A 26,551-nucleotide genomic window follows, 5' to 3' on the forward strand; every position below is an offset into this window, starting at 1 on the left:
GGTATCAAAAAATAAGACGGCTAGTAGAGGGGGTGAAACTTCATAAAGAAACAAAAATAGGCAATCCAAGAAGAGAAAAACGTTTGCGTGTCACAAAGCACTACATCACACACAGAAGAGCAAACAGTAACTGATTCCGAAAAAGCAAACAATAACTAAACAATATACACACATATAATAAGGTAGAGTTCACTTCATAATATAGGGGAGTTTTGTTTTTGTCTTGCTTTGACACAACCACTCAAGCAGTCAAAGACTCTAGTTTCAAAGCATGCTTAACAAGAAGCATTCAGTTACACTAAAGCTTATGCAAGCAGAATACACCAACGGACTCTGCTCAAAGCTGGTCAAAGAACATTGTAATGGAGCCTTGCCGATGGAGAAGCTAGCCGCATAAACCACGATCCATCTCCTGTGACGCCGTCAAGGAGAATCTAACATAGGTAGGATAGATAGTCTGCAGTGGTATGAATAGTTTTAGACAACATAGCATAAGCATGCTAATAGGAAAGGAATGTAACAACATTATCAAGGAACAGTTTTTTGATATACCTATTGGAAAGGAATGCCAGTACAGAGCAGTCACTGCTTTGTTTTCTTTGTTCCCCCAGCTCCCTTTCTAGCACCAGTGCCCCTTAATTGCAAGGTATCATAGTCAGAAATGAATTGGGACATCTGTATAATGTGAAAGAATGAAAATATAAATATACAGCATAGGTCGTACCTTTTGTTCTTGATCATCAGAGTCTGGTCATCTTTGTCATTCTTTTCTTCAATAGTAGGTGAAGAAGGTTCAGCTGGATCGTCATGTTTGCTCTCATACACCTAGCAAACCAAGAAGGTTGTCAGCAGAGGCACATTATACATTGATACACGAAGGTAAGCATCTATGTATCATTTTTCTTGATAAAACATGTGTTATCAACTCTATTTCAATGTGTTAGATGGCACCCTACTGTATTAGTACAAATGAGCAAGGAATAGGAGAAACCTATTAGAATGAATGCAGGAATCATTGGTTTTCGTACAGCCGAGTTGCCTTTCTATGAAATCTAAAAGATATGCATCCATAGGTATTTGAGATGAGGAGTATAAAGAAGCCTGACCTTGTCTGCTTCGGCAGGCTTCTTCGGAGGTTCTTCAAGTGCATTAGTTTTCTTATCAGTACCAACAAACAAGACACGCCTGGCACTCCGCTTGGGCATGGTGATTTGCTGTGAAAGGAAACAATAGCATAAGTGCAAGCAAGGAGTGCAATACATTGCAATTATCTATTTCAAAAGGTATTCCTTGGGGGTATAGCTGGAAGGGCAGCACTGAGCTTTGAAGTGGGTGTGCGTGCCTACACATCAATAGGCAGTTACCATAACTGAAACAGCCTACTGGCATTCAGATTAAATCTACAACATGGCAGAGAGGTAACTAAACAAGGCACATACCTCGGCTGCAGATGTTTTTGTTAAAGTATGACTTTGTATAGCTAACAGGGCGTATTCCCGTTTGCATACGGTTGTACATATACGCGTATAGGTTCCTTTCTTGGTCTCCAAGACTTGTAATCCTGTTATAAATATATGAGCCGGTCGCCCCTTGAGAGGCGTCTTCCCTCAAACCAATTATCGTTTATATGGTATCAGCCCTCCTTTCCTAAAACCCTAGCTTCCGCCGCTCCAACCCCATCCGCCGCCGCCCCAAACCCTAGGCGCCGCCGCGGTTCCGCCTCCCCTCCCAGATCGCCGCCATGTCCACCTTCGCATTCTCGTCGTCCATGCTCGGGGCGCAGACCTCTGGAGCCCTCTCCAACTCCACCGCCACCGCCGCATCGCCCGCCCTCACGTCGTCGGCCTCTCAGGCCGTCCACATGGCTAGCGTCAAGACGCACGTCCCCCTCGTCCTCGACCTGCAGCAGTCCAACTACGCCAAGTGGCGCATGCTCATCACCGTCCTCCTCGGCAAGTATGAGCTCATGGATCACATCTCCGCCGTCATGCCGCCGGACGCTCGCACGGCCGAGTGGCAGCTCCAGGACTACGTCGTCCGCTCGTGGCACTACGGCTCCATCAGCGAAGACATCCTGGACACCATCATGGCCCAAGATCAGACCGCGTATGACGCCTACGCGCTGATCCGGAACCTCTTCCTCGACAATCAGCTCACCCGGGCCGTCTACCTCGAGGCACAGTTCCGGGCCCTCGTCCAGGGTGACGTCACCATCACTGCCTACTGCCACCGCCTGAAGGCCCTCTCCGACGCGCTGGCGGATGTGGGGTAGCCCGTGACCGACCAGACCTTGGTCCTCACCTGCCTTCGGGGCCTGAACCCGCGCTTCTCCGACATCACGACCCTCGTCACGATGCAAGTTCCGGCTCCCACCTTCATGCAGACGCGCTCCATCCTCCTTCTGCACGAGAACCAGCTCGCCAACGCCGCTCCCGGTGGCTCCCTATCGTCTCAAGTCGCTCTCTATGGCAACACCGCCGAGTCCTCCACCGGCGGCAACCCGGGCGGCCACGGCAACTCGGGCGGCAACGGCGGCCGCTGGTCGAAGAAGAAGAAGAACGCCGGCGGGGGTGCAGCCAACTCCAACACCACTCACCCCCCCGCCGCGGCACCCGGCCCGTGGATTTGCTTCAACCCGTACACCGGCCAGACCCAGCAGATGCAGCCCGCCTGGCACCCTTACGCCGCGCCGGTTCCTCCTGCCGGGGGCGCTGGTCTCCTCGGGCCGGCCCTGCGGTCTGCCTCTCCATCGCCGCCGCCCCGTCAGTCTACCTGGGTGCCCCCAGGTCAGCTCGCCTACACAACCCAACTGGCACCGCTGCACGGCCAGGCCTGGGGCACTAACCCGCCCCCACCCGCGTTGCCCTACACTCCCGGTCCGGCATGGGACTGCTCCGCCCTCGTCGCCGCCCTAAATGCCACTGTCGGCCCTCCAGCCGCCGGCCCTTCCACACCGGGCGCATGGGTCATGGACTCCGGCGCAACCTCGCACATGGTCTCCGACCCTGGTATACTCTCCACTCCCTCCCATCCTCCCCCTTCCCTTCGTGTCACTGTTGGCAATGGCGGTCCACTTCCCATCACCGCCACCGGCCACGTTACTCTCCGCACACCTAGCCACACTTTCCACCTTAACAATGTTCTAGTTGTTCCAGATATCATCAAAAATCTTCTTTCTACTCATCAGTTTACCATTGATAATTGAGTTTCTGTTGAATATGACCCATGTGGCTTTTCTATTAAGGATCTTCACACTCGGCATGAGATTATTCGCTGCAGTAGCCCCGGTCCACTCTACGAGTTCTTCGCCAACACCAACACCACCACCTCGCCGTTTGGACTCGACGCCACCACCACCGCATCGGAGCTATGGAATCATCGCTTAGGACATCCGGGTCGTGACTCTATGTCACATTTATCTTCAGAATTTGCTATTCCATGTAATAAAAGCACTCAAGTGTGTCATGCATGCCAACTTGGCAAGCACGTGCGTCTACCATTTTCTAGATCTCATCCACAGTTTGTGTCGTTCCGTTCCAATTGCTTCATTGTGAATTGTGGACATCACCTGTTGCTAGTAACTCTGGCTTCAAATATTACTTGGTCATTGTCGATGATTTCTCTCATTTTATGTGGACCTTCCCACTCCGTCGGAAATCCGAGACATGTGATATCCTCGTTAACTTTGTAGCATACGCACGCACACAATTCAATCTCTCGGTCGTGTCCTTCCAAACCGACAATGGCACCGAGTTTGTTAACTCCACCTTTGTTGAGTTCCTTGCCCGCCACGGCATTCACCTACGTATGTCTTGCCCGTACACTTCTCAAAACAGCAAGGCTGAGCGTGCTCTTCGCACACTTAACGACATCACTCGCACCCTCCTTTGCCAGGCTTACATGCCTCCTCCCTACTGGGCCGAGGCTCTCGCTGTCGCCACCTTCTTACTAAATTGCCGCCCCAGCCAAGCTTTGCACTTCCGTATCCGTAACACCCACGATGCGGCTATATCTCCCACGTGTCGAGGCACGACTTAGAGGCATAACCGCATTGTGGTTTTGTCGCAAGAAGGGTCATCTTCACACAATCCCATGTAATGAACAAGAATGGGATAAAGAGTTGTCTTACAATAGCCACTTCACACAATACATAAATGAATTCATACATCATACAAGTTACACACATAGAACGACTACGGTCAAAGCCAAAAGAAAAGAAGACAACCCAACTGCTAGATCCCCGATCGTCCCAACTGGGCTCCACTACTGATCAACATGAAAAGAAACAACACAACGAACAAGATCTTCATCGAGCTCCCACTTGAACTCGGTTGCGTCACCTGCACTGGTATCATCGGCACCTGCAACTGTGTGGAAGTATCTGTGAGTCACGAGCACTCAGCAATCTCACACCCGCGAGATCAAGACTATTTAAGCTTATGGGTAGGAAAAGGTAAGGTGGTGAAGCTGCAGCAAGCACTAGCATGTAAGGTGGCTAACATACGTAAATGAGAGCGAGAAGAGAAGCAACGGAACAGTCGTGAAGCTAGCAATGATCAAGAAGTGATCCTGAACTCCTACTTACGTCAAACATAACCCAGAAACCGTGTTCACTTCCCGGACTCCGCCGAGAAGAGACCATCACGGCTACACACGCGGTTGATGCGTTTTAATTAAGTCGAGTGTCAAGTTCTCTACAACCGGATATTAACAAATTCCCATCTGCCACATAACCGCGGGCACAGCTCTCGAAAGTTTATACCCTGCAGGGGTGTCCCAACTTAGCCCATTATAAGCTCTCACGGTCAACGAAGGATATTCCTTCTCCCGGGAAGACCCGATCAGTCTCGGAATCCCGGTTTACAAGACATTTCGACAATGGTAAAACAAGACCAGCAAAGCCGCCCGATGTGCCGACAAATCCCGATAGGAGCTGCACATATCTCGTTCTCAGGGCACACCGGATGAGCAAGACGTCGGGTTGGTATAGACCCTGGTTGCCCAGGGGCGCCGGACATCGCTCGGTTTGGGCCAGCACTCGAAGGAGAACTGGCCCAGGGGTTAAAATAAAGATGACCCTTGAGTCTGCAGAATCCAAGGGAAAAAGGTTTAGGTACGCAAATGGTAAAACCAAGGTTGGGCCTTGCTAGAGGAGTTTTATTCAAAGCGAACTGTCAAGGGGGTCCCATAAATCACCCAACCGCGTAAGGAACGCAAAATCAAGGAACATAACACTGGTATGACGGAAACTAGGGCGGCAAGAGTGGAACAAAACACCAGGCATAAGGCCGAGCCTTCCACCCTTTACCAAGTATATAGATGCATTAATAATATAAGAGATATTGTGATATCCCAACATATCCATTTTCCAACATGGAACAAACTTCATCTTCACCTGCAACTAGCAACGGTATAAGAGGGGCTGAGCAAAAGCGGTAACATAGCCAAACAACGGTTTGCTAGGAAGGGTGACAAAGGTTAGATGTTCATTGCAATTTGGGAGGCTTGATAAGCAAGTGGTAGGTAGCGCAGCATAGCAATAGAACGAACAACTAGCAAGCAAAGATAGAAGTGATTTCGAGGGTATGGTCATCTTGGCTGAAATCCCGCAAGGAAGAAGAAGGAGTCCATGAAGAAGACAAGCGGACGTAGTCGAACGAATCCTCACAACTCCGGAACGAAACCGAAGGTAACGAGAGAAGAAACCCGGAAAGAAACAAACAACATAGTAAACAACCACCACATACACATGGCATGATGCAAAAACAAATATGATGCATGTCTGGTTTAATGAGGCATGGCATGGCAAAGTGCAACAAACAACACTACAAATTAAGTGGAGCTCAATATGCAACGAATTGCATATTAGCGAAACACAACATCTGGTTTAAATGAGGCCGGAACAACAAACAACAATTCCGGAAACTCCCCATATGCATATTTTGAATTTGGTACTGTTCTGCCCTAAACACAATTTTAATGTTGGTAAACAGCAAAATGAAGTGCACCATGTTAAACTAGGCATTTTTCTACCCCATTTACATATAAAGTTTATTTAAATCCGAGCTACGGTTATTTAGTTATGGAATAAATCATTTTAACATGGCATTTAAGCAAATTTAAACAAACAACATTTTTAAACATTTTAACATGGGATGAAAGTGGCATATTATGAAACTAGATGACATTCTAAGCACTTTTCATATATAGGTTATTTAAATCTGATACATGATTAATTTGTTATTATATGCATGAACTCAAGGGGTTTTCTGTAAAACTGCAGTTCTCCGGATAATGCATAAATCGCAGATCTGGAAACAAACTACACGGGCCGAAACTGCACTTGGGCCAACAGGAACAGGGGAGCTGGAGGGGCTGCTCACCCATGGGCTCGGCCCAGACAAGAAGGCGGCCCACGGGAGGGCGCGGTGGAGCAGGCCGGCGAGGCTGGCTGGGTAAGCTGGGCCTGCTGTGGATCTGGGCCACGCACAGGGAAACGGTTCGACGCGTGCATTGGCACGGTCGATTCAGAGGGTCAACGCGGGCATTGACGAGCAAACGAGGCGGATCGGGCGCGTCTCGTCCTCCTGCTCGAAGCAGAGGAGGAGGCGGTGGTTGACGACGCCGGGGACGTCTGTAGGGACAGCAACGGGCGAACAGGGCAAGGATGAGGGTCGGCGGGAGCCACGACGAGGATCTGGCGCGGCTCGGGTCCGAATAGCTGGATCCGAAGGTGGCTGGCGATGTTGGAGCTCCATGGCGACGGAGCTTCGTCCTGGGTGCAGAGAGTAAAAGAGATGGTTGAGAGAGAGGAAAGGCAGGGACGAAACAGAAGGGAAGGAAGAGGTGGCACGACGGGGCAGCGCGGGGTCTCACCGGAGAGGCGGCGGTGACGAGGCAGAGCAGAGGCAAGCCAGCAGCTTGCCTTGGGATGGCCGGCTCCATAATAAAAGGGACGAGCGCAGCTCCTCATGGCTTCCTGCTGACAGAAAGAGAGAGATTAGGAGGGATGCGAGAGAGGGGGAAACGGGAGGAGAACGGGACGGTGAAGAAGAACGGGGTCGGCGCTCATCTGGTTGGCTGCTGGTTCGCTCGCCGGCGTGGAGGTTGGCGGGGACGCGGGGCTCCAGGCGAGCACCTGCTCGGGAGAGGATCCAGGAAGCCTGCAAGGAGGCAACAGGTGAGGTGGAGTTGGATCGAGGGGAGTTCTGGCTGGCCGAGCATGCAGATCAAGGAGGAGAGGAGTGGCGGCTGCGGGATGGGGATGGAATGGTGGATGGGATAGGGGAGATCCCGAGGGGGAAGAGGGGTGGTTGACTAGCGGCGGCGGCGATTGGACAGGGGGATCCCTAGAAAATAGGGTTTGGTCTAGAAATGCACCGACTATATATAGTAGGTGGGTTAGGGTTAGACTATCTCGTCCCTCCGATCGTAATCGGATGATCGAGAAAATAATAGGTAGGGAGTCCAAATAAGAAAACGGAGATGTTTTGTAGATGTTAGGGGATGATCCGGACCCAAAGGTAACGATAGCCCGGTTCGGGTAAGGGGAAGTTTCGGACACGGGCAAGGGGGCGATGCACTATGCAAAGAGACTCCGGTTTAGGCAAGAGGGAAAACGAAGAACAAGGTTGGTCTCGGAAGGGTCAGCGGAAGCAAGGGGGGCGCGGCAACTACGAGGGGATGCAAGTTTTAAAACATGACGGCAACGAAGTGCCGATGCAATGCAAGTGATGCGGTGATGAATGCAACAAACAAATAAAAAAACACAACTGACTCGCAAAACAAGGAAGGCATCTGGAGCGTCGGTGTCGGGGCGTTACAACACTCCACCACTACAAGAGGATCTCGTCCCGAGATCTAGGATGGCACCGGAGAAGAACGGAAGGGGAAGAGGTAAAACAAATTGCTTCTTGAGAAACGAGCGAAACCAAAGAACCTTGGAAGTTGAACAATTTTGAGAAAATAATACAACGAAGATGAACAAAGTTGAAAACAATCCGTTAGGAAAGAGGAACAAGGAACAATACAAGAACCTTGTAGGTTGAAAAGCAAACAAAAATGGTTACGATGGACAAGAAGTACATGCGAGCACTCCGGTTGTAACGAGATGTATAAGGAACGATAAAGATCAATTACGACAACACTCCGGTTAAAACAAGATAGAGAGGGAATAAGAGTGATATAATTTGGACAGCACTCCGACTGTAAATGGAAGGAATTTAACATGATCTTGACAAGATGAGAGGATACTCGATGAAATTAACAACACGTTGCCTCCGGAACTAATGAAAGAATGGCTCAAGGGGTAAGAAAGATTTCCGACAGCACTCCGGTTGAGAAGGGAGGCAAAACTTGACAGAATGGGAAAAACTTGAAAAGAGGGCACGACACTCCGGCTGGAAATGGATAAGCATGAAAAGAACACGGTCCTCACAAACCGAGAAGATGAGTGAAGAGAGCAACATCACAATGCGTCCGGAAGAAATAAATAATAGAAGACAGATCCTTGAAATAAGAATGGAGAAGAAAATGCAAACTTCTGCCACAAATGAACTTGGAAAGCACCCTTCGGAGAAGGTTAGAACGGAGTTGTTGGGAAAATCAACAACGAAAAAGAACAAACTTGTTGAGGGCTTATGGAACACATCTCAAAATTATGAGGTGACAACCCGCCACTAGCGGAAACAATTTCTTGCTTGAGATCAATGAAGAGATGAAAACTTCTCTCGCCGAGAGGATAGGAGAAAAACTTGGATCATTGTTAGACACCACAATTAGCAACATTCCTTAGGGACGGCTGTAGGTGAAATATAACCCAAGATAATTCCATCAAAGAGATTTATTGGTCGAAAAGATCTCTTGAACGAAGGGAAAATGATGGATTTAATTTTCTCATTCCTGACAACTTGTGAATCATGAAACCTGAAGGAAATTATCAAGAAGGACATAACACCACCTCAAAAGATCAGGAAGAAAGAATTGCACTTCGGAATGCGAGATGAAGAATGCTTGAACTCCTCAAGTCAAACATGTGTTGAGCACCATGTTTATTTTAGAGTATAGCTTGACGGATCTTAACTTCGAGAAAATCTTGAAGAACAATTGAAGAATGAAAAGAATCTTTGACGAAGCACCATGTAGAGCCTTCGTGAGAACTCCCGTAATAAAAGAATGATCAAACAAAAGGGAAAGTTGAAAAGAACTCCGGGAGAAGCCTTGCAATGATTAGATGAAGCTTTGAAATGATATAATTGAAATAACTTGGAGCTCCGGAAAGAAAAATGAACAACTTGGAACCGAGAATTTTGATGAACCTTCGGAATAAGGAATTGAATTTTACTCGATGAAACAAGAATAAGAATTACATTATGATTATCCTTCATCAATTAAATTGATGACAAGCAACGGATCTGACAAACTGCTTATTCTCATAGAAAGGATTAAGAGAGATATAGCGCAAACTTGAGAAAAGTCTTCAACGATCCGCCGGTAGGATTTGGAAAGAACGAATGAATTGATATGATAACAACGGAAGAGAAAATCTTGAGCGAACCACCGTAAGAATTTAAAACGAATGAAGTAAAGGGATGAATCATCGGTAAGAATTTGAAAACGAACGAAGATACTTGGGAAACTTTAGGTACAAGAGAATGAAGAGATCACGAGCTGACTAGGGTATACTTGAATGATGCACCGGTAAGATTTGGAGAACGAGAGCTGAGAGCTGAGAAAGAATAAATCTTCTGAAATGATGAGTTCCAGAGAATCAAACTGAAAAGATTCCTGAATTGCTCCGGATGGTAAGAAACGAATTGTCACAATCAAAAACAATTATGAGAGGATGGCATCAAGCTAGAACCATGAATCTTGAAGAGAATGGAGCAAGATTTAAAAGAAACTCTTCTTCGGTCTTCAAAATCCGAGAATGACGACGAGAAACCCCACCATGAATTGTTGAGGCACTCCAGAATGAAAATTAGAAACGGTTGAACCAACGATGAAAAGAATTTGGAAGATCTTGGAGAAAGACATTTGACAGATGATGACTCATTCTTACGTCAAACTTTGAAATGAATTTGGGAATAGCTCCGGGAAAATTAGAAGAGTCAGGTAAGTTCCTGGGAAAAGACTTGTGGGTTAGGGCCCACTCGAAAGAAACACCGTTGAAAAGATTACTTGAAAAGGAGATAGCACCGGTTGAATTAAATGGCTTGAATGAGGTAACAACCTCGAAATAGTTAGAAAGGATTAATAATGGAGACACAAATCCTCTGAGATATCTTCGGCACTCCAGAACAAATGAATAGCGAGAAGTGGATGATTAAGAGGTACACCGGCATGAGAAAAACATTTGAAACAAGGAAAGGAATGTGACCAACACTGAAAGCTTGAATTAAGTCCACCGGAGAAGAAAAGAATGAAGAATGATAAACTTGAAGAACATCTTCATGAGAACCACCGGGTAAGAACATTGATGGAAAAGAATGGAGAGACTTCACATCAATAAAAAGGATACTTGATTAAGAAATCTGAGTCCTTGAGAAAAGGGTGGGAGGGTGGGAAAAGAAAGGCAACTTGGGTCGGATGAAACGAACACCGTTGAGAAAAACTTAGAAATGATCTTGCGAATGTTGGAATGACTGGATGCACTTGAAAAGAAGCACACCGGTTGGAAAGGAATTAACATGGCAACCTCGATGATCAAGAAGGATTAGTATTCACATAGAAATATGAGAACACCGTTTAGGGAAGGTATGGATTCAATATTTGACTTCAAAGCAACTCGAATACCACAAATAAAACAAAACAAAGGATTTGGCTTGCAGAATAAGCCGGAACAAACATATGATAGAGATTTCGTCCAAAGTTTTTGTGGTGGGGCCCACACGGGCTCGATCGTACAGCACCATCATGTACAAGGCAGTGCACATGACATACGAAGCGTCCCCGAGTCGGCATAGCCAAGGACTCTTTAAGACACTACGAGACCACTGTAAAACCAACCGTGGAAAGGCGGACCACTAGACGTCGAACCCCAATCTCATATCATGCATCTGTCGGAAAGATATCCTAGGAGCTACTTGAATTCCCACTTATAAACTCCCGAAAATTTCTGGTTAGGCAATCAGGTGTTGGGGATACAGGGGACACAAAATATATCACCCAAACTAACAATCCCTAGATCCAGCTGTATCCATCCGTCAACACATAACCAAGAAAACCTTCGGAAATCGTGTACCTCAACCTTCAAAAAGCATCCGTTATACGACTTATGGCAATACTCCCGAACTCCCGCCCCAGTACTGGGTGGCGTCGAGGTGATCTCACCAACAACTGCATAAAAGAGATTTTTGATGTCGGCGAAACTCAGGTATTCCAGAACTGCAACGATAAAATTGTGACGACAACACCTCGGAGCTCAACTCCCCGGGACACTGCCACAACCCCTAAATGTCAGGAGGCACCAAGAACAATGTTCTCGTTACAAAACCATCGGAACGATTCTAAGATACCCGCGTGATCCTAAAAAAAATTTAGTGAAATTTGAGGAGAGAAAAGTCAAAACTTCTACGTCAGGAGTCCTCACCAGAGCGACGAAGGGACTGAGGAGTAAAAAGAATCCTACTATCCGATATATATAATCGTAAGACTCAAAAGATTTTTGTTCTAGACTCAACACCGCCAGCGATTCGATCAAGTAGGGGGCTCCTAAGTCGGGGCTGGCTCTGATACCAACTTGTAACACCCACGATGTGGCTATATCTCCCACGTGTCAAGGCACGACTTAGAGGCATAAGCGCATTGTGGTTTTGTCGCAAGAAGGGTCATCTTCACACAATCCCATGTAATGAACAAGAATGGGATAAAGAGTTGGCTTACAATCGCCACTTCACACAATACATAAATGAATTCATAAATCATACAAGATACACACATAGACCGACTACGCTCAATGCCAAAAGAAAAGAAGACAACCCAACTGCTAGATCCCCGATCGTCCCAAATAGGCTCCACTACTGATCAACATGAAAAGAAACAACACAATGAACAAGATCTTCATCGAGCTCCCACTTGAACTCGGTTGCGTCACCTGCACTGGTATCATCGGCACCTGCAACTGTTTGGGAGTATCTGTGAGTCACAAGGACTCAACAATCTCACACCCGCGAGATCAAGACTATTTAAGCTTATGGGTAGGAAAAGGTAAGGTGGTGAAGCTGCAGCAAGCACTAGCATGTAAGGTGGCTAACATACGTAAATGAGAGCGAGAAGAGAAGCAACGGAACGGTCGTGAAGCTAGCAATGATCAAGAAGTGATCCTGAACTCCTACTTACGTCAAACATAACCCAGAAACCGTGTTCACTTCCCGGACTCCGCTGAGAAGAGACCATCACGGCTACACACGCGGTTGATGCGTTTTAATTAAGTCGAGTGTCAAGTTCTCTACAACCGGATATTAACAAATTCCCATCTGCCACATAACCGCGGGCACCGCTCTAGAAAGTTTATACCTTGCAGGGGTGTCCCAACTTAGCCCATTATAGCTCTCACGGTCAACGAAGGATATTCCTTCTCCCGGGAAGACCCGATCAGTCTCGGAATCCCGGTTTACAAGACATTTCGACAATGGTAAAACAAGACCAGCAAAGCCGCCCGACGTGCCGACAAATCCCGATAGGAGCTGCACATATCTCGTTCTCAGGGCACACCGGATGAGCAAGACGTCGGGTTGGCATAGACCCTGGTTGCCCAGGGGGCGCCGGACATCGCTCTGTTTGGGCTAGCACTCGAAGGAGAACTGGCCCGGGGGTTAAAATAAAGATGACCCTTGAGTCTGCAGAATCCAAGGGAAAAAGGCTTAGGTAGGCAAATGGTAAAACCAAGGTTGGGCCTTGCTGGAGGAGTTTTATTCAAAGCAAACTGTCAAGGGTGTCCCATAAATCACCCAACCGCGTAAGGAACGCAAAATAAAGGAACATAACACCTGTATGACGGAAACTAGGGTGGCAAGAGTGGAACAAAACACCAGGCATAAGGCCGAGCCTTCCACCCTTTACCAAGTATATAGATGCATTAATAATATAAGAGATATTGTGATATCCCAACATATCCATGTTCCAACATGGAACAAACTTCATCTTCACCTGCAACTAGCAACGCTATAAGAGGGGCTGAGCAAAAGCGGTAACATAGCCAAACAACAGTTTGCTAGGAAGGGTGACAAAGGTTAGAGGTTCATGGCAATTTGGGAGGCTTGATAAGCAAGTGGCAGCATAGCAATAGAACAAACAACTAGCAAGCAAAGATAGAAGTGATTTCGAGGGTATGGTCATCTTGCCTGAAATCCCGCAAGGAAGAAGAACGAGTCCATGAAGAAGACAAGCGGACGTAGTCGAACGAATCCTCACAACTCCGGAACGAAACCGAAGGTAACGAGAGAAGCAACCCGGAAAGAAACAAACAACATAGTAAACAACCACCACATACACATGGCATGATGCAAAAACAAATATGATGCATGTCCGGTTTAATGAGGCATGGCATGGCAAAGTGCAACAAACAACACTACAAATTAAGTGGAGCTCAATATGCAACGAATTGCATATTAACGAAACACCACATCCAAGTTATTTAGTTCTCTCTCAGTTATGTACCCAACAGTATTAAATGTTGATTAACATGGCAAGAGGAGAAGCATGGAACGACTACCTATCTAGGCAAGTTTAAATGAGGCCGGAACAACAAACAACAATTCCGGAAAATCCCCATATGCATATTTTGAATTTGGTACTGTTCTCCCCTAAACACAATTTTAATGTTGTTAAACAGCAAAATGAAGTGCACCATGTTAAACTAGGCATTTTTCTACCCCATTTACATATAAAGTTTATTTAAATCCGACCTACGGTTATTTAGTTATGGAATAAATCATTTTAACATGGCATTTAAGAAAATTTAAACAAACAACATTTTTAAACATTTTAACATGGGATGAAAGTGGCATATTATGAAACTAGATGAAATTCTAAGCACTTTTCATATATAGGTTATTTAAATCTGATGCATGATTAATTTGTTATTATATGCATGAACTCAAGGGGTTTTCTGTAAAACTACAGTTCTCCGGATAATGCATAAAATCGCAGATCTGAAAAAAAAACTACACGGGGCGGAAACTGCACTTGGGCCAACAGGAACAGGGGAACTGGAGGGGCTGCTCACCCATGGGCTCGGACCAGACGAGAAGGCAGCCCGCGGGTGGGCGCGGTGGAGCAGGCCGCCGAGGCTGACTGGGCGCGCTGGGCGTGCTGTGGATTTGGGCCACGCCCAGGGAAACGGTTCGACGTGTGCGCTGGCACGGTCGATTCAGAGGGTCAACGCGGGCATTGACAAGCAAACGAGGCGGATCGGGAACGTCTCGTCCTCCTGCTTGAAGCAGAGGAAGAGGCGGTGGTTGACGACGCCGGGGAGGTCTGTAGGGACAGCAACGGACGAACAGGGCAAGGATGAGGGTTGGCGGGAGCCACGACGAGGATCTGGCATGGCTCGGGTCCCAATAGCCGGATCCGAAGGTGGCCGGCGATGTTGCAGCTCCCTGGCGATGGAGCTTCGTCCTGGGTGCAGAGAGTAAAAGAGATGGTTGAGAGAGGGGAAAGGCAGGGACGAAACAGAAGGGAAGGAAGAGGTGGCACGACGGGGCGGCGCAGGGTCTCACCGGAGAGGCGGCACCGACGAGGCAGAGCAGAGGCAAGCCAGCAGCTTGCCTTGGGCTGGCCGGCTCCATAAGAAAAGGGACGAGCGCAGCTCCTCATGGCTTCCTGCTGACAGAAAGAGAGAGATTAGGAGGGATGTGAGAGAGGGGGAAACGGGAGGAGAACGGGACGGTGAAGAAGAACGGGGTCAGCGCTCATCTGGTTGGCTGCTGTTTCGCTCGCCGGCGTGGAGGTTTGCGGGGACGCGGGGCTCCGGGCGAGCACCTGCTCGGGAGAGGATCGAGGAAGCCTGCAAGGAGGCAACAGGTGAGGTGGAGTTGGATCGAGGGGAGTTCTGGCTGGCCGAGCATGCAGACCAAGGAGGAGAGGAGTGGCGGCTGCGGGATGGGGATGGAATGGTGGATGGGATAGGGGAGATCCCGAGGGGGAAGAGGGGTGGTTGACTAGCGGCGGTGGCGATTGGACAGGGGGGATCCCTAGAAAATAGGGTTTGGTCTAGAAATGCACCGACTATATATAGTAGGTGGGTTAGGGTTAGACTATCTCGTCCCTCCGATCGTAATCGGATGATCGAGAAAATAATAGGTAGGGAGTCCAAATAAGAAAACGGAGATGTTTTGTAGATGTTAGGGGATGATCCGGACCCAAAGGTAACGATAGCCCGGTTCTGGTTCGGGGAAGTTTCGGACACGGGCGATTGGGCGATGCACTGTGCAAAGAGACTCCGGTTTAGGCAAGAGGGAAAACGAAGAACAAGGTTTGTCTCGGAAGGGTCAACGGAAGCAAGGGGGGCGCGGCAACTACGAGGGGATGCAAGTTTTAAAACATGACGGCAACGAAGTGCCGATGCAATGCAAATGATGCGATGATGAATGCAACAAACAAATAAAAAAACACAACTGACTCGCAAAACAAGGAAGGCATCTGGAGCGTTGGTCTCGGGGCGTTACAGTATCCCATATACCCTTCTCTACCAACAAAAACCCTCCTTCTCCGACCTTCATGTCTTCGGGTGTTTGTGCTACCCAAATCAATCCGCCACGGCACCTCACAAACTCGCTCCACGCTCCACCGCGTGCGTGTTCCTCGGCTACCCCACCTCGCATCACGGCTATAGATGCCTCGACTTATCCACCCGCCGTGTCATCATCTCTCGCCACGTCATCTTTGACGGACACACCTTTCCCTTCGCCACGAATCGCACTGATTCTTCTCCGGATGACCTCGACTTCCTCCTCGGCCTGGCCGCCACGCACCCGGCTCCCGCGGTCATCACACCCTTGGCAGGCCAGCCCAGCATGGCGCCGGCCTCATCGGCCCAGCCCGCTATGCATGGCACTGCCTCCGCGCCGCCCATGCCCATCCGCGACGCACTCGCCTCACCTGCGCCGACTCCACCCGCGTCTCCCGGCCGGTCCCCTTCTCCTTCGCCACCACCACCGCCACCCCCTCCCCCTCCTCGTCGCTCTCGTAGCAGCACCACTCCCGCCACCAACACCCACACCATGCTCAGGCGCGCCAAGCATGGCATCGTCCAGCCGATTGAAAAACTTAATCTCTCGGCCGAACACTCCCACATCTCTCCCATTCCCAAAACCTATCGCTCCGCTCTTCAGGACCCTCTTTGGTGTGCCGCCATGTCCGAGGAGTACGGTGCCATCATTCAAAACCACACTTGGTCTCTGGTTCCTTGCCCGGTTGGTGCTAATGTTGTTTCAGGCAAGTGGATCTTCAAGCACAAGTTTGGTGCTGATGGCGGTCTTGCTCGGTACAAGGCCAGGTGGGTCGTACGTGGATTCTCCCAGCAGCCTGGTATTGACTACGATGAGACTTTTAGTCCTGTTGTCAAACCAACTATGATCCGCGTTGTACTCAGCATTGCCGTCTCCCACGCATGGCCGGTTCATTAGCTAGATGTCAAGAATGCCTTCCTTCATGGTGATCTTGATGAGGTGGTTCATTGTGAGCAGCCACCTGGCTTCATCGACCCTACGCGCCCCCAGCACGTCTGCCTGCTTCACAAGTCCCCTATGGACTTAAGCAGGCGCCCCGCGCATGGTACCAGCGGTTCGCTCATCATGCTCATCGCCTTGGGTTCGTGGCGTCCCAGAGTGACGTGTCTCTCTTCGTGCTTCGGCGCGGTACAGAGATGGCCTACCTGCTCCTCTACATTGACGACACCATCCTCACCGCCTTCAGCGCCGGGCTTCTCCAACACATCACCGATCAGGTCCACCATGAGTTCTCCATGACTGATCTCGGGGACTTGTCCTACTTCCTCGGGATCTGGGTTTCCCGCTCTACTTCAGGGATGCTTCTCTCGCAGCGCCAGTACGCCATCGACCTTCTTCAGCACGCCGGTATGATGGACTGCAACCCGTGTGTGACGCCCATCGACACAAGTTGCAAGCTCTCTGCCGATGAGGGACCACTCGTCACCGATGCTACTCAGTACCGGAGCTTTGCCGGGGCGCTTCAGTACCTGACGCTCACCCGTCCCGACATTGATCATGTCGTCTAGCAGGCGTGCCTCTACATGCACGCCCCTCGGGAGCCCCATCGCAACCTCGTCAAGCGGATCCTCCGCTATGTTCGTGGCACCCTAGACCTCGGTCTTCAGCTCCACTCCACGCCGGCCACCTCGCTCACTGCCTACTCCGATGCGGATTGGGCCGGCTGCCCCGACACATGCCGCTCAACATCTGGGTACTGTGTCTATCTGGGCGACAACCTGGTGTCTTGGTCCTCCAAACGCCAGGCCACAGTGTCTCGCTCCAGTGCCGAGGCGGAGTACAGAGCGGTAGCGCATGCCGTGGCCGAGTGCTGTTGGCTTCGCCAGCTTCTTCTTGAGCTTCATCGTCCCCTTCCATCAGTGACCGTTGTCTTCTGTGATAACGTCAGTGCTGTTTACATGGCTTGTAACCCGGTCCAACATCGCCGCACGAAGCACATCGAGATCGACATCCACTTCGTTCGTGAGAAGGTGTCTCTCGGTCAGATTCGGGTTCTTCACGTGCTGTCTTCACAGCAGTTTGCCGATATCATGACGAAGGGTTTGCCGTCACACCTCTTCGAGGATTTTCGGTACAGTTTATGCGTTCGACCGACGCACAAACTGCGGGGGGATGTTAAAGTATGACTTTGTATAGCTAACATCGCATATTCCCGTTTGCATACGGTTGTACATATACGCGTATAGGTTCCTTTCTTGGTCTCCAAGACTTGTAATCTTGTTATAAATATATGAGCCGATCGCCCCTTGAGAGGCATCTTCCCTCAAACCAATTTTCGTTTATCGTTTTGTAGCCTATAGTAAGGCTGCCTGATGAGCTACCAGGTTGTGCATTATAGATGTTCAGTGTGTTTGGTGTAAACATCCTAGAAGACACTGGACTGCCAACCAGTGAAGTGGACGCCTATGCTCCAAATGTCCCAGGGATATGGTCAAATGCGGACGAGCTTAACTCAGGTTTGTATGTCTCTATAATCCTCGCAACTTGGAACGACAACTGCTCGCTGTTGACATTAAAGCTTCTACTTGCAATGGACACAAGGAGCTTGTACTTTTGTCCAATGAGTCGGGTAAGCTCTGGTGGAGCAATCCTGTCAATCATTGGCACACGAGCTATCTCCTGGATGGTGGAAACCACTGGGTTTCTTGACTTCAGCAAGGTGAGAAGCGGTTTTCCCACAGCAGCTTTTCCAACTTTATCAAACATAGTGAACTCAGCCTCAACCTTGTCATCATGTGCGAAGAGAGAAATAAAGTACCTAAAGATGATATCAGTTGACTAAGTATAGTAGCAAAGGATAATCAAAAGAGAGAAGAGATATATCTCTATTAGCTCCAAAGCATGTAAAGCTAAACCAACCAGCAATCCAGAGAAAATAAATGGTTGCAAATGAGAAAGGTAGTAAGCGGAGGATCAGCATGGTACATACATTTCCTGCGCTGTTATGGTTGTACAGCCAGGATTAGTGCATCGGTACTGTGATCCATAGATTGATGAAGTTTTGTGTCAGGTGGAGCAAGAAAAGAACCACTAGTGCTGATCATCATTGAGCCTCTGGATAGTGACAGTGCATATGAACCGCTTTTCCTGTGGAAACAAGGTAATCTGGCATTGAGCATATGAATAATAATTGCAAAAGGGATGGCAGAAAAGCATGGGAAGACAAGAAACGTACCTGGTTCTCAAAAGGGTCGAGCTGAAGGAGCTGTGGCAGAGCCATTTCAACTGGATCAGCATAGATACGTGCAGGAAGTGCGCCCCCATCCAAAGCAGCATTGACATCAATAGGATTAAACTTAGTGCCAAGCCTGTTTTAGTTTGAAACAAGTATGTCAGCCAGCAGTATACCAAGATAAGCGGTCTCATCGGCATATAGGTAGAGAAGTAAGAAGCAAAGTAGCAGATGCATATAAGTTACCTGTTCCGGAAGTCATTCACGACAGGCAGGTCCTGATCAATGTACCAGCGGCAAGCAAAACTGCCGCTAAGTCCTTTAACACCTACATAGTCATTAAGCACCAGAGGAACGAGAGGGCACAATAAGCAAAGGATCAGCAGGCTGCGTACTATTTAACACAATGCGATTTAAGAAATTGTAGCCCAAGCATGCATGTAAAAAAGTTACCTTGGTTCATCTTAGGCAATGTTCCCATGAAAATTGCAATGACAGCTTCCTTCTCATTCCTAGCCTGGACCGCCTCTTCTTCAAACTCAACAGCTTGATTACCCCAGAGGACCAGCTTTACTTCCTATCCCCTATAGGTTTCATAGTATGCACAGCTTAGCAAATTAACAAAGGACTGGCATTTTAAATGGGTTTAAGTAAAGTAAAAAACAACAACTCTCACTGTAACTCAGTAAGGATTATCGTTCTTGTGTTTGATGGTTCTGGCTAGTGCATTGACTGGATGGGAATCACATCAGAAACAACAGTCATCCTTCCAATGACATCTTCAAAATCAAAGAACCCACAAAAGCATGAGGACATGAAAAATTCAGAAGAACATGGTTTAAATGCTTAGGCACACAACATGACAACTAACCAAGGAAATGAATAGGTGGTCCAGATGGTCTTGGATGTCCTGGAATGGAACCAAATTGTAGGTACAGAATGGGTAGTCTGCCTCCAGGCCAGGGCGCATTACGGCTTCACTGAATCTAGTAAATTGGATCATGCAGCGGCTGTCAACGGCCCTGAAAGTGGGCTTCGAGTCATTGCAGATAAACTTAATCATCTTGTAGACCTTTCCTTCCTCCAGTTCATGTTGCAGATGCTCTGCTGCCTGGGGAGGTATTTGGACATACATATGGTTTCCCTTTTACCAAAAGCAACAACTATAAAACCATTCTGGTTTGAACATGGATACATGGCATCTAATCGGTTATGTGGAGGACATACCTGACTATTAAGAACAATCAGTTCCATGTGTTTGATGGGTCCATTGTCAGTTCCTCCACGATAAAAACATAGGCGAGAAACAAGGACAGAAACAACCCACTTCCTACTCTGGCTGTGTATCTCGGAAAGCGGCTTATACTCCATCTACAAAGACAACTATATTTAGACAGGAAGAGATGAGCGTTGCACAGAGCATGGTAATATAACAACATACCTAACCAAAGCAAGGGAAGAAGAAGCACCAAAACAACTCAAATACATTAAGAAAGGGGTTTAGAGAGAACAGACCACAGGAATACCAAAAGCAATTTGCAAAACTATACACTACATAAATACTAGCTGAGATAACGGGGAATCTAAGGTTATTAACAAAAACATTTAACTATGATCATAGGCATGAAGAAAGAGTAAAAAATAGTGAGACCAAAAGCAGATCGCAAAATAAGATGTAACATAGATGCTATTGTAGAGACTAGAAAATCTCAGAGAAACAATGTTTCTAGTCTGAGATCCAAGTGTGCCATCTTCATTTTCAAAGTATTTTCAAGTTTTTCTTCGAAGTGACACGCGAGACCGCCACATAAAATTGGCCATGAGTGAAAACATGGCTCTTCAGATATAATCGCACAGCTGATAGAGTCTGTCCCTGGCTTTTGTTGATGGTCATGGCATAAGAAACCCTAACTGGAAACTGGCAACGATGCCGAGTAAATGGTCACTTCGAATCCTTGGTAGTGAGGCAAATCTTTGGAATGTATGCAATATCCTTAATATTCGAACCAGACATAATAACAACCTCTCTGACCTTTTCACCAAGATGAGAAACAATAAGACGGGTACCATTACAAAGACCAGTAGCCTGGCTTAAATTTCTAAGCAGCATGATGGGGACACCTTTTTTCAAAACCAGGCTATGCTGTGGGAAATTGTTAACTTTAATTGTATTCAGGTTTTCAACAGGATAAAACACGTCCATGTTACGCATTGAATCCACATCATTTCCTATAGAATCGTAACTTAAATATTAGATCCCACCAGAAGGCATTAAGGTCAGCACATGATCATTAACCTCCTGAGCTACATCATTCGTTGTCACTAATAGCTCTCTGGCATAAGTATGTTGGATTAGAACAGTTTTTAGCAAAGTCTGTATAAACAGCACGAACAATAGCATCTATCCTACTATCTTCAGAATGGACCAACATATCATCAGGAATAGTTATCCATCTTGGTTCACATTCCCCTTGGCGAGCCACACAAGGTGTCGTGCCATCACCAATACTTAAGATCCAGCTAGCAAAAGAAGCGACCTCGGCCTGTAAAATAGGATCTGATATTTGAACAGCCAAACACATGTTTATCTTAAGGTGAAGTACCTCTATAAAGCGCCACATAGGTGAATTTGTTAGAGCAGCATTAATAACCTGCGAGCGAGTCCCACCCTCAATAACCGGTAAAATCTGCCTCAGGTCTCCACCCAAGACCACAACCTTACCTCCAAAAGGCATTTCAGCGAGGGAAGGCTCATCAGCAGACAAAACAGCATACAAACTATGATCCAGCGCCTCAAAGCACCTACGATGAGTCATCAGGGCTTCTTCCCAAATTATCAGTGAGGCTGATTGGTCATCTCTGCTAATTTGCTAGATCTTTTTATATCACACGTTCCAGTAGTTTCAAGACAAATTGGTATTTTAAACCTAGAAGGAGCAGTTCTACCTCCAGGTAAAATAAGTGCTGCAACCCTAGAAGACGCAACTGTGAGAACAACCCTCTCTTTACCTCTAAGATAAGCAACTATAGCATTCCAAAGATAAGTTTTCCCAGTCCCACCATACCCAGACATAAAGAAAAAGCTAGGCTTTACAGATACAACCCTATCGATGACACTCTTGTAAGTTAGGAGCTGATCCAGATATAATTTTATATACATGGCCTCTACCTTTATAAGCTCACCTTTTGGATCACTACAGAGTTCATCATTTATCATGTCACTATCATGCAGGTCATCATCGTATACAGTTGTCGGGGGTTTCGTGCGACATATGCCAAGGGATGGCTTATCATGGTGGGGGACAATAGTACTTCGCCGGTGCCTGGAAGCGGGATGAGACGTAAACATGTACGCCGACGCATCTTACCCAGGTTCGGGGCTCTCCTATGAGATACCAACCCTAGTCCTACTCTGCGGGTTCTCCGCGTGATCACTAAATCAACAAGGGTAGCTACAAGCTTGCTCCTTGAGCTGTTTTGACTAGAGGAGGAAGAAGAACAAGGCTAGCCCTTACTTCACTCTCTCTATGTGGTGTGTGTGTGCTGAAGTCCTGAACCCTTTGAATGGGTGGCCTCAGGGGTTTATATAGGCCTACCCCCCAGGGGTACAATGGTAATCCAGTCGGGTGTAGGACCCGGCTGTCAGTGTCTCTGGTTGCCGGCTTCTCCGCCGGCCGCTGGGTCCCGCCGCCTGGTGGGTCCCGCCGACTGTCTTGTACTTGGCCGATAGGCCACACCCGCCGCTTGCGGGTCCTGCCATGGCTATAGTCCCGCCGCATGGTGGGCGTTCACTGTAGCCATTCCTCGTGTCTTCTGGTTAATGGCGCACAGACTCCGAGGAAGGGGAGGGCCACCTGCTGGGATTCGGCCTCCTCCTGTGCCGACTGGTCAGGGCTCGCCGCCTTCTGGCTTCTCATGGACAGGTAGGGCCCACTGCCCGTGGGTCGTACCGACAACCCGTCGTGGGAGCATGGCTTCCTCTGCCATGGATGATGTCACGGGCTGCGAGGCGACAGTGCTCCGCCGGGCGAGGGATGCCTGCCTAGTATGCAGCACTATGGCCACGTTCTGCCCTGGATTTGGGGGTGGTAGGCTGCACTGTAGTCACGCCCCATCTCGTCGTTGTAATGAGGTGCTAACTTCGAGGGAGTGAGGGGCCGCCTGCTAGGAGCCGGCCTCACTAGAGGCCGCCTGCTAGGAGTTGGCCCACCTCATGGCCGCCCTCTGGGCTGTGCCGCCTTCTAGCAGCCGGCCGCTTGGACCAGCCGTCCCTAAGAAGGCGGCTCTTTGCCTTTGAGGCTCGAGGGGCGCAGCAGGCCTCGATGTCTTGAAATACCATGGGGAGCGGATGAGGATACGCATGGTCATTCACTCGGACAATAGTCCGCGAAGCTTGTCGGGCGCCGCGGCTGAAAAGACGAGAAGCCTCAACAACTTCCTACTCCGAGTGGTCTGGTGGTTTTGCTTCGTCCGTCTTCCGAAGTGCCGACTGCTACGAGCCGGCCGTGACCAGGCAGGCCGCCTGGTGATTTCGAAACGTCGTGGTGGGGGCCAGATGGCAGGCCAGCCAGACGTCAAACTTGCCGCCCGTTGCCCACCTGCCACGCGGCGCTAGCAGGCTAGGCCGGCCTGCCAGCCCACGCGCGCGACGGGACGTCGCCGCAGACCGGGGCCCGCCACTATAGGGCCTCGGCACACGCGCGGATCCGTTGTGGCCGAGGCGGGCGGTTGGGCTTCTGCAGCAGTTAATACACGCCTTTATGGGAGTGGTAATCGTTGGATCGTGGGGGAGTGGGCATAGTTAATCCCACGACACCCCACGTTCTCGCTCCTTCGGCTCCGCCGCCTGGGGCTATAAGTAGGGGGAGGAGGGGGGTGGCAGACGCACGCGCGCCCTCCTCTCCCTTCGCCATTCTTCCTCTTTTCTTCTCTGCTGCCGCAGCGCCTATTCCTCTTGCCGAAGCGCTGCCGTAGCTCACCATCGCCGGGCTTCTCCCTGCCGCGGCTTTCTTGCTCTGCCGCGGTTTTGCCCGTTCGTCATTGCGCCGCGCCTCCGACAAGCACCCAAGCCCATGGTGCGCGCACGGGCCGGCGACTGGGACGGTTCCATCGTCCATGAGGACCACCTCTCCTTTCTTCATCAGACACTGCGGCTGCCCCGGGAGACGAACGTGAAGGTGCGTGTCCCCCCCCCCCCCCCCGAGGCAGAAATCTCGCCGGTGCCGGAGGACGACGAACGCGCCATCTTTCGGTCCCATTTCCTTCGCGGCTTAGGCCTTCCGGCGAGTGGCATCTTGCGCTCCTTCCTCAACTTGTATCGAGTACAGGCATACCACCTAACACCAAACACGGTGGTGCTGCTGGCCCCCTTCGTCACTCTCTACGAAGGTTATCTCGGTACTCTCCCCACCCTCGAGCTCTAGGGAGAGTGCTTCTACCTCAAGCTCAGCACCGCCACCAAGGGCACGGCGGCCCAGTGTGGAGCCTGCGTGGCGGTGCAGTGTCCGGGTGCCGGGAGCCGCTTCCCGCCCATCTCTCTGCTTCAGTCGGCCAAACTGTGGCAGAAGTCCTACTTCTACATCAAGATAATTCATCCGATGAGGGACTACATCAACTTGTCGGCCTACGTAGCCGGCCCGCCTGCTGAGCCGCACGGCAACTGGTAGTATAAGCCGAGCTCCTTATCGGCCGCCTCCTCCACTACTCGCCTGACTTAAGGTGATGACGGAGTCAGAGGGCCTCAAGGGCTTGGACCTTCTGGCCGCCTATGTGGTGTGCCGAGTGCTTCCCCACCAAGCCCGGCCCCCCATCAGCATCATGAGCATGCACCGGGACCCGTGCCGAATGTGCACATGGGAACTGCCGGACATGGAGGCGGCCCGGCTGGTCAACTACATCTCCAACTGCAAGTTGTCGGAGAAGGATTGGCAGTTCGCCAAGCAGACGTACGACCGTGCACACCCGCCGCCCGCGGTGAGTCTTGTAATTCTTTTTCTTCTTTACTTGTCCGAGTTCTTGCTTTGCCGTCTGATCACTCGGCAATGATACAGGTCTTCTCTACCCAGTCGGCCACCGACGCTCTGGAGCCGGGCCACGTGTACATGCCGGACCAAACGAGAAGCAACATGGATGACCCCGACTTGGGGGCCGCCGCTATGGAGGTGGACGACGCCGCGGGAGGTGGATGTGGAGCAGGTGGCTCCTCAGGAGGTGGCGTCGAGGACTGGCCGAACGATGATGAGGAGGAGAACGAGCCGCGCCGCGCTCACGGCACCGGCAAGGCGGGCGCGAGCTCTTCAGCCGCGCCGACTGCACCAGGCAGTGCACCGAAGCGCCGGGCCAAAGGCGGGCTGTTCGACAGCCGGCCGAAGAAAGCCAAGAACACTGCCGGCATGACCAAATGGCAGGAGGCCGCTGCGAAGGCGGCCCAATTCCAGAGGGCCCCGAAGCGGCTCCCGTTGGCGTCCGGGTGAGTACTTTGATTTTTCCATTGTTCTTTTTGCGTTTGCTTTTCTTCTTTCTTCTAGTCTTCTTACCAGCTTCTCATCATCATGTCTTCATAGGGCCCTGCTCTCTCTTTCGCGGGCCCCGTCAGCCTCAGTGATTGGGGCACCGGACGGCTCCGGAGAGCCCAGCCGTGTGGACCCGCTTGCCAACCTCCAGGAGGCGACGGAGCGGAACGCGCGGGAGGCACGTGACGGTGTCCTAGACTAGGGGGTACTCACCACATCGTCTCCCGACCAGGTGGATCGGGCTGAGGACCCCCATGGAGGTTCACTCATGGGCCACCTCAGGCAGTCCATGCCGCATACAAGGAGTATTCCACAAGACTTGGTGATCAAGACAAGGACTCCTCTCCACCAAGGTATTCGAGTAGGACTCTTGTTATCCTAGGCCTCTGGCACATTATATAAGCCAAGGCCAGGCTAGTCGATAGATCATTATTACATTAATCATCATACCCCTAGGGTTTAGACCACAACATATGATCTCGGGGTAGATCAACTCTTGTAATCTCTATATTCATCAAGATCAATCAAGAAGGAAGTAGGGTATTACCTCCATTAAGAGGGCCCGAACCTGGGTAAACATCGTGTCCCCTGTCTCCTGTTACCCATCGATCCATAACACACAGTTTGGGACCCGCTAGCCGAGCTGCCGGTTTTGACACCGACAATGGTGCTTTCATTGAGAGTTCCACTGTGTGATCGGCAAAAGATCAATGGCTCGCCTACGACGTCGGCGTCTTCGTCGCCAGCTTGACTGGTCACCTTGGCTTGACCAAGGACTGTGCCATGCCTCCAATCATCATGTTCAGACGAGAGCCTTCATCAACATCAACTCTGATCTCTATCATGATCGTGGAGGAATCATCCATGGAGCTCGGGGGCTCAACGTCAACATTGCCCTTGGGCGATCATGCTGTTTTCCCGAACAGTGAATTTGTATCCGCTACCACCACCTCCTCGATCATTGTTTTGACGATTCCTTTGGTGGAATTGTGCGGAATTGAGTCTACAACAACACTGTAAAATTTCGTCACGTTCCGATGGAGCAATCTCCGCCGATCTCCGATATACCAGAGCCCTGTTGAATCTGGACGGGAATCTGGACGAGTTTGGAGCCTGGTGTCCAACATCTAGCTTGG

At 49.6% G+C, this 26,551-nt stretch overlaps 1 protein-coding gene across 1 annotated transcript; it reads left to right on the forward strand.

The window, feature by feature from the left end:
* Positions 1–1,741: 1,741 nt before the first annotated feature.
* On the forward strand, positions 1,742–2,272 carry LOC109732308 (uncharacterized). Its single transcript, XM_020291494.1, has one exon. It carries the CDS (start codon positions 1,742–1,744, stop codon positions 2,270–2,272), a length of 531 nt encoding a protein of 176 aa, XP_020147083.1.
* The last annotated feature ends 24,279 nt before the right edge of the window (positions 2,273–26,551 follow it).

This window comes from Aegilops tauschii, chromosome 4 (assembly GCF_002575655.3).
Source record: "Aegilops tauschii subsp. strangulata cultivar AL8/78 chromosome 4, Aet v6.0, whole genome shotgun sequence".
In the NCBI taxonomy this organism is placed as follows: domain Eukaryota; kingdom Viridiplantae; phylum Streptophyta; class Magnoliopsida; order Poales; family Poaceae; genus Aegilops; species Aegilops tauschii.